Source organism: Rhinatrema bivittatum, chromosome 9 (genome assembly GCF_901001135.1).
Source record: "Rhinatrema bivittatum chromosome 9, aRhiBiv1.1, whole genome shotgun sequence".
Taxonomy (NCBI): domain Eukaryota; kingdom Metazoa; phylum Chordata; class Amphibia; order Gymnophiona; family Rhinatrematidae; genus Rhinatrema; species Rhinatrema bivittatum.
In genome coordinates this window covers 266,772,155-266,780,805 of record NC_042623.1, presented here as the reverse complement: position 1 = coordinate 266,780,805, position 8,651 = coordinate 266,772,155, and the positions used below count along the sequence as shown (strand labels likewise).

Genomic DNA, 8,651 nt, shown 5'->3' with positions numbered 1-8,651 from the left:
GCCACAAACACAACAATGGTCAATTTTCTCAGTAGAAAAGGGTAAACAGTTGAGTGCCTCAGGGATCTGTACTTGGACCAGTGCTTTTCAATATATTTATAAATGATCTGGAAAGGAATACGACGAGTGAGGTTATCAAATTTGCGGTTGATACAAAATTATTCAGAGTAATTAAATCACAAGCAGACTGTGATACATTACAGGAGGACCTTGTGAGACTGGAATATTGGGCATCCAAATGGCAGATGAAATTTAATGGGGACAAGTGCAAGGTACTGCATATAGGGAAAAATAATCTTTGCTGTAGTTACACAATGTTAGGTTCCATATTAGGAGCTACCACCCAGGAAAAAGATCTAGGCATCATAATGGATAATACTTTAAAATCGTCAGCTCAATGTGCTGCAGCAGTCAAAAAAGCAAATAGAATGTTAGGAATTATTAGGAAGGGAATGGTTAATAAAACGGAAAATGTCATAATGCCTCTGTATTGCTCCATGATGAGACCGCACCTTGAATACTGTGTACAATTCTGGTCGTCGCATCTCAAAAAAGATATAGTTGCAATGGAGAAAGTAAAGAGAAGGGCAACCAAAATAATAAAGGGAATGGAACAGCTCCCCTATGAGGAAAGGCTGAAGAAGTTGGGGCTATTCAGCTTGGAGAAGAGACGGCTGAGGGGGGATATGATAGAGGTCTTTAAGATCATGATAGGTCTGAATTAGTAGATGTGAATTGGTTATTTACACTTTCAGATAATAGAAGGTCCATGGTGCATTCCATGAATACTGTGTACAATTCTGGTAGCCGCATCTCAAAAAAGATATAATTGCGATGGAGAAGGTACAGAGAAGAGCCACCAAAATGATAAGGGGAATGGACCAGCTCCCCCTATGAGGAAAGACTAAAGAGGTTAGGACTTTTCAGCTTGGAGAAGAGACGACTGAGGGAGGATATGATAGAGATGTTTAAAATCATGAGAGGTCTAGAATGGGTAGATGTGAATCAGTTATTTACTCTTTCAGATAATAGAAAGACTAGGGGGCACTCCATGAAGTTAGCATGGGGCACATTTAAAACTAATCGGAGAAAGTTCTTTTTTACTCAACGCACAATTAAACTCTGGAATTTGTTACCAGGGGATGTGGTCAGTGCAGTTAGTATAGCTGTGTTTAAGAAAGGATTGGATAAGTTCTTGGAGGAGAAGTCCATTACCTGCTATTAAGTTCACTTAGAGAATAGCCACTGCCATTAGCAATGGTTACATGGAATAGACTTAGTTTTTGGGTACTTGCCAGGTTCTTATGACCTGGATTGGCCACTGTTGGAAACAGGATGCTGGGCTTGATGGACCCTTGGTCTGACCCAGTATGGCATTTTCTTATGTTCTTATGATGTGTTTAGTGCAGTTAGTGTAGCTTGGTTCAAAAAAGGTTTGGTTAAGTTGTTGCAGGAGAAGTCCATTAACTGCTATTAATCAAGTGTACTTAGCTAATAGGCACTGCTATTAATTGCATCAGTAGCATGGGATCTTCTTGGTGTTTGGGTACTTGCCAGGTTCTTGTGACCTGGTTTGGCCTCTGTTGGAAACAGGATGCTGGGCTTGATGGACCCTTGGTCTGACCCAGCATGGCAATTTCTTATGTTCTTATGTACCCTGCTCCATGGACCATTAACACCTCTATGGAGAACCTCTTCGCTGTACCCCGCTACCATCTCTACTGAGGACCCTCTCTACGGAGGACCTCATCAGTGTACCCCGCCCCGTGGGCCACTACCATCTCTACTGAGGGCCCTCTTCGGTGTTCCCTGCTCCGCGGACCATTATCATCTCTACCGAGGACCTCATCAGTGTACCCCGCCCCATGGGCCACTACATCTCTACTGAGGACCCTCTTCGGTGTACTCCGCTCTGCGGACCTCTACCATTTCTACTGAAGACATCACCGGCGTACTCCGCGCTGCGGGCCATTACCAACTATCCTGAGGTATCCTCCCTGTGTATCCCCCAGTCCAGAGACCCCATGTCCTTCCTGGGTCTGTGCAACTTTACTCTTGCACCCCCCTCTACCTCTTTAATAAAGACTCTAGACTTTCACTGTGTCTGACGTCAGCTGAAACCTCACCTCCCGATGGTGAGCCTCACAGGGCTGCTCCCTGTGGGCGGTATCGTCTCTCACCTCGGCCCAGAACCCACACACTCACTAATCCTAACTTGTTACACCTGTCCATTCTACATTGCACAGTTGTGAGGTGGAATTATTTATGTAAATCCTCCCATAGGTGAGGATTTACATTGCTAACAGTTTGTTGCGGAAGAATAAAACACACTAAACTCAATACATAAGATTTTGATATTTTATTTGTTGCTCTGATGATGTTTAGAAGTTGTAAAGTCTGATGAATGCAGCTCTAGAGCATGTGTCAAAGGATGAGACAGAGAGATGGCATGGATACCCTGCCATGGCTGGAGAATAGCAAGTAGAATTCGATATTCTGTCCACATATCCCGGCGTGCTGAGCTCCTGCTTCCATTATTCGTAACGGTGGAAAGTGCAGACTGGGAGCAAATCTACAGAGACAGAGAGAGAAAAAAAGGAGAGAGATGCAAAATCAGATTTTGCAGCCTGTGTCAAATGGCTGTTCCTTTACTTACTCCCCGGCACTAGCAAAAACTACAGTCCTGAAAAACAGAGATGCTAGTAGTTACTTCATTCTCAGGAAATGCAGTAAAGAATGGTGTTGGAGCTCCCAGATACTCAGTTCCCCAGCAGCAGTGAGTTTAGTGAATGCGGTGTGAATTCTGACTGTGCTGAAGTTCAGAGCTCTACCAGTCCCAGCCACTCCCAGCAGGAAGCAGGATATTGAATGGTGTGATTGATAACTATAGGGGAGCTTTCAGCTCTTCAGTACATGCTTCTCTGGGCAGGAATCCCTAAGGGGAATAGTTCAGAATACTGATTGTAGGGTTAGTCACAATTACTATAATTTTTACAGGAAAACTGTGGATATTTTTGCACTTTTTTCTTTTATAAGATGAACTCTCTTCACACCTCTAATTATTGCTTGCTCTCCAGATTCAATGTAGGTTCTGGCACTGTCTTGCTAATTCTCGTTACTACATATCATAGTAGGGTCTAACAGGAAAGGCAACAATGAGACAAATATTCATAAGGGCATATGAAGTGCCATGCTGGGTCAGACCAAGGTCCATCGAGCCCAGCACTCTGTCTCTGACAGTGGCCAGTCTGGGTCACAAGTACCTAACAAATCCCCAATAGTTGATCTATTTATTTCTTGTATCTCACTCCCAGGGATAAGTGCTGGCTTTCCCAAGTGTACCTGGCTAATAACTGGTTATGGATTTTTTTTCCTTCAGGAACTTGTCCAATCCTCTTTTGAACCCCCACTAGGTTGGTTGCCTTGACCACATCCTCTGGCAACAGATTCCATAGCTTGATTGGGGGCTGAGTGAAAAAATACTACCTAGGATTTGTTTTAAATCTTCCTGTTGCTAGTTTCATGGGGTGTCCCTTAGTCTTAGTGTTTGAAATAGTAAATAACCATTCCCTAGTGACCTGTTCCACTCCACTCATGGTTTTATAAATTTCAATCATATCCCCTTTTAGTCATCTCTTTTCTGAGCTAAAGAGCTCTAATCTATTTAGTCTTGCTCCCTAAGGGAGTTTTTCCATCCCCTTTATGATTTTTGTAGCTCTTCTCTGTACCTTTTCTATGTCTGCTATGTCTTTTTGGAGATGGGGACAACCAGAACGGCACACATTCTAGGTGTGCTCACACCATGGATCTATATAAAGACATTATGATATTCTCAGTTTTATTTTCTGTTCTTTGCCAAATAATTCCAGAATCCAGCATGGGAGCCCTACTTATGTCAGAATAATTTGAAATGTTGGTAATAGCAATTTCTCTGGCTCAGATGCAGAAATAGGTTTACATAGAAAATGTAATGGTGTATTAGAACTCTGTCGCAGACCAGCCTGGTGACTCAATGGAAGTGCTATACATTTCCAAGGGAGGACCTGGGGTTTGAGTCCTGGGCCAGACTTCTGCTCCTTGGGGTCCCTTGCGCATCACAACATCTAGGAGGAAGGAAGACCCAACCTTCAGTCAATGGCAACAGTTTTGAGCCTGACTCAAGCTCCACGTGCTGTGGTCTGTGCCCCCCTGGCTGAGAATTGTTACTGCAATGACTGAGCTAATAGAAACTAGAAAGGATCTAAAACAGGGGGGAAAACACTGGCGAGATACTCCCTTGCAGTTCACATGAATCTAGTTATGTTTGTAAAAGAGTTTCAGATGATCTCAAGCTTGCTGGGTCTGGTTGATACATATTGATTATGAAGTCACAAATTGCACTGCATGTTGCATAAACCAATCAAATCCTGTTTCTTCAGGCCGATATAGAACGGAGTGCTCGTCCGAGAGCACTGTTTAGACCCCGTTTGGCTGCGCATTTATGATGCGCTGTTATTACCCCTTATACTATAAGGGGTAATAACAGCGCATCATATGAGCCTATTAATTAGTCACCCTAAATACAGAAAATAAAATGTGTGGCCAAGCCGCACATTTTACTCTCAGAAATTAACGCCTGCCCAAGGCAGGCGTTAATTTCAGATGGCAATGGGCAAGTGTACAGAAAAGCAGAAAAAACCCTCCGACTTAATATCATTGCGATATTAAGTCTGAGGCCCCCAAAATTAAAAAAAGCAAAAATTAAAAAAAAAATCTGCCAGCGGACTGCGGGTTGGTAAACGGATGCTCAATTTTGCTGGCGTCCGTTTTCCAAACCCATGGCTTTCAGTGGGTTTGACAACAGACGCCGGTAAAGTTAAGCTTCTGTTGTCAGACCCGCTGATAGCCGCCGTTTCCGCTAATAAGGAGGCGCTAGGGATGCGCTAGTGTCCCTAGTGCCTCCTTATTAGCGCCGGCACTAATTTAAATATTGTATCGCGTGCCCAGAAGAGGTGCCTGGGTGTGTGTCGGGAGAGTGGGCGCTCACCTCGGAGCACCGGCTCTCCCGCTGTTTTTTGTTTTTTTTAATCGACCTGCTTGAGAGGTAACTTGAAATAGGCTCAGGGGAGTTGTAGGAGACTTGCTTAAAAAATGAAAAACCCAATGATTTGTTCTAATGTGAGTATTGCAGTTTTTTGACTATGCAGTTCACAGTATCATTGCTTTCTTTTCATGGTGGTATAAGGTGAGCCTCTGTATGCTGAGGGCATAATTTTCAAACAGTCTGTATAAGAGATCGGCAAAAACATGCGTAATTTGCAACCATTTTCAAAGCAGACTGATGGGCACAAGTTCGCTTAGAAAATGATCCCACCAAACCTGCTCACACGGACTAATCCTGCTAAAACATCCACCAAAGTTTCCATGCATAAGTCCAAACCGCTGCTCATTTTTGCCCCCAGGAATGTTTCTGCTCAGTGTAGGTAAATGTAAGCACAGATGTGACATATATGCACAAGTTTACTCCCAGGGGCGGTAACTTTCAAACCCATGCATGGGCATCCATGTGTGTGCGGTTCCAGGCACATGCATATGGACCCGCCGATTTTATAACATGCATGCGTGGACACCCGCATGATACAAAATCCGCCACCCACACGCGTAAGTGGGGGGAATTTAGTAGGTGTGCGCGGTGACGGACTGGGCCTTTTCCCCGGTTCCCTCTTGAGCGCACTGGGAGGGAACTTCCTAAACCCCCTACCTAACCTGCCTCCCTTTTCCCCTACTAACCCCAACCCCTAAAACCCCGCTAGCTACCCTACTTTTTTTTGTTTTTCTACTTACCTGCGCTCCGGAGCAGCAGCATCTTGCGCGGGCCGGTCAGCTCCCGGCGGGACGGTGCCTAATGGCGCTGTCCTGGCCTGTCCAAGCCCCGCCCAGACCCTGCCTCTGGCCCGCCCCTTTTTGACAAACCCTTTCTTCAGTGCATACTGGCAGGTACACGCGTGGCTGCGGGCGTTTTAAAATCCCCGTGGCAGCGCGGGCGTGCGTCCCATCCACGCGCATATCTGCCCGTTTTGGCGGGCACCAGTTTTAAAAAATTTGGTCTATATTGGGTGGGCAATTTGTAAAAGACCAGTTCTGTGCATAAAACACAGTTTAACTATACAAGTTTCTTTGAAAATTAAACCTCCTTATGTATCTGGTTTCCGGTGGATGTTTTCTATTTATTCATTACCTGGGCTTCGGGGTAGGGTTGCCTGTTGGCTCCAGATTTCCAGGACAGGTTGATCTGGTCCTGGTTTTATCCTATTGCACACAGGGACTTGTAGTTTTGGTTTTCAGAATGTATAGGTAAATCACAACTTCAGGTTCAGGATTGGATTCCATATATCCTGGGGCTTACCTGAGGTTTTTGAGCACTTTGCCATTCCAGAAACTGAATCATAGTAGCTTTGTCCAATGAAGGTTTTCATGGGAGTTCCTTTAGGGATCTCAATCAGGCACTGGGTGGAGTCCTTGAATAAAAGATCTTTGGAAGGAGAAGAACTGTACATTGCAAACAAATCCTTTTGAAATCCATCCCGTCCATACAGCTCCTGGAAGAGAGCAGAAGACAGCTAAGTATGGCGCTTTGAGACCATGGTTTTAAAAAGTTTGGCTCAGAGATGGCAAACTCCAGACCTTGAGGACAACAAACCAGGCCTGTTTTTCAGGATGTTCACAATGAAGGCTCATTTAAATATATTTGCATGTAGTGAGTATAATATAAATTCAATATAGTTCCGGTTGATTAGTAACTGCAGCTCCATTATAGGCTGAAATCTTTTACACACTGAGGAAGAATATGAGCCAGGAAGAGAAAACCAGTGCTACTAATGCTATGCTTTTAACTGGATTATGCTCCCATCCACCCCCATGGAGCCAGCAGTCAATCCTCAGCAACCAAAAATACCTGCACTCTGGTGTGGGGAATCTATGTTTGGATCAGGCCTGAGCATCCATCCTTCATACCCCAGGTTTGGGGTATGGATGCCAGCACTGGGGCAGCCCCTGACAGCCCACATGCTCTGCTAATGGTATGCCTTGGAGGATGTGGGTCAGCAAGGGATGCTCCAAATACTCGAGAATGCCATCTCGGAAACAGGTTTGGAGAGTGAAAAAAGGGCAAACATCAATTGAGTCATTTTAAGCTAGCAGGCTCTTTAAAAATGCAAGGTTTTTATAGCATGATCTCTAACGCAAAAATACAGTCCTGTTTGAAATCTAATAATGAATCTGTGTTCTTATAAAAATAATGGTAGCTTTCACTGTGGCAGGAGTACTCAGCTTTGTTTTGCAATTTTCTCACCCTTAAAATATCCTTAAAACAGACTGTTTACCACTATTCTAACTAGAAGTGTACTCACCAGGGATCTATTAATATACAGTATATTGTAATTAATGTGCCTGGATGCTGATAAGCAAAACCTGCAGTGTGATTAGCTGAAGAGACTACTTTAATGGATGCCACACCCATGCTGTACTGGCCTAATAAAAGCATGTGTGCGTGACAACCAAAAAATACAGTTAATACATTTGTAAAGCCTGATCTCTATCATAACCCCATTAGACAATTCAGGAATGTGTTACTGAACTTTACAACCTTTGTAAAGCCTTGTGTCAACTCACTTACAGCCCGATACTGTAAAACCGCGGGAGAGCGGACGAACGCCCGCTCTCCCGGCGCACGCACCGGCCCTTCGCCGGTGCGAGCTATCCAGTATGCTCCATTATGCAAATTAGGCGACGCGGTGCAAACGAGGGAAAGGAGGCGCTAGGGACACTAGCGCGTCCCTAGCGCCTCCTTTTGGCCTGGAGCGGCGGCTGTCAGCGGGTTTGACAGCCGACGCTCAATTTTGCCGGCGTAGGTTCTCGAGCCCGCTGACAGCCACGGGCTCAGAAACCGGACGCCGGCAAAATTGAGCGTCCGGTTTTCGGCCCGACAGCCGCGGGCTGAATTCAAATTTTTATTTTTATTTTTTTTACTTTTTTTTACTTTTGGGGACCTCCGACTTAATATCGCTATGATATTAAGTCGGAGGGTGCACAGAAAAGCAGTTTTTACTGCTTCTCTGTGCACTTTCCTGGCGCCGGAAGAAATTAGCGCCGACTTTTGGGTCGGCGCTAATTTCTGAAAGTAAAATGTGCGGCTTGGCTGCACATTTTACTTACTGGATCGCTCGGGCATACCTAATAGGGCCATCAACATGCATTTGCATGTTGAGGGCGCTATTAGGTGCCGCGGGTGGGCCGCGTGTTTTCCTCCCCTTACTGAATAAGGGGTAAGGGAAAACACGCGTCCAGAGCAGGCTGACAGTGCGCTCCGACGGAGCACACTGTACTGTATCGACCTGTTAATCTTGGGCCTCACTGTGGATCGGAGACATATTCTAGTAACTATGCAAAGCACCCCTGGACAATCCTATGTTTTAGTACATTAGAAATCAAAACATTTTGGGCCTGATTTTAAAAACCATTTTACACGCTTAAAATTGCATTTACAGGTGTAAATGCACATTACTTGAGTAAGTGGGCTTTTGAAAATTGCTACAATATATGCCATTGAATTGTCCATAGGATTTGCTAGATAATATGTTACATTTATGCACCCAACTCCTTTGAAAGTTACC

General features: G+C 44.7%; 1 protein-coding gene across 1 annotated transcript in view; it reads right to left on the bottom strand.

Moving 5' to 3' along the window:
- Positions 1-2,344: 2,344 nt before the first annotated feature.
- Positions 2,345-8,651, bottom strand: part of TF (transferrin) — a 79,832-nt gene continuing 73,525 nt past the window's right edge. Inside the window, exons 16-17 of the mRNA XM_029615185.1 lie at positions 6,386-6,578; positions 2,345-2,572 (exon numbers count right to left, since the gene is read on the bottom strand). Coding sequence (XP_029471045.1) covers positions 2,535-2,572; positions 6,386-6,578 — 231 coding nt within the window. The 3' untranslated portion in view covers positions 2,345-2,534. The remainder of the gene's footprint in view (positions 2,573-6,385; positions 6,579-8,651) is intronic.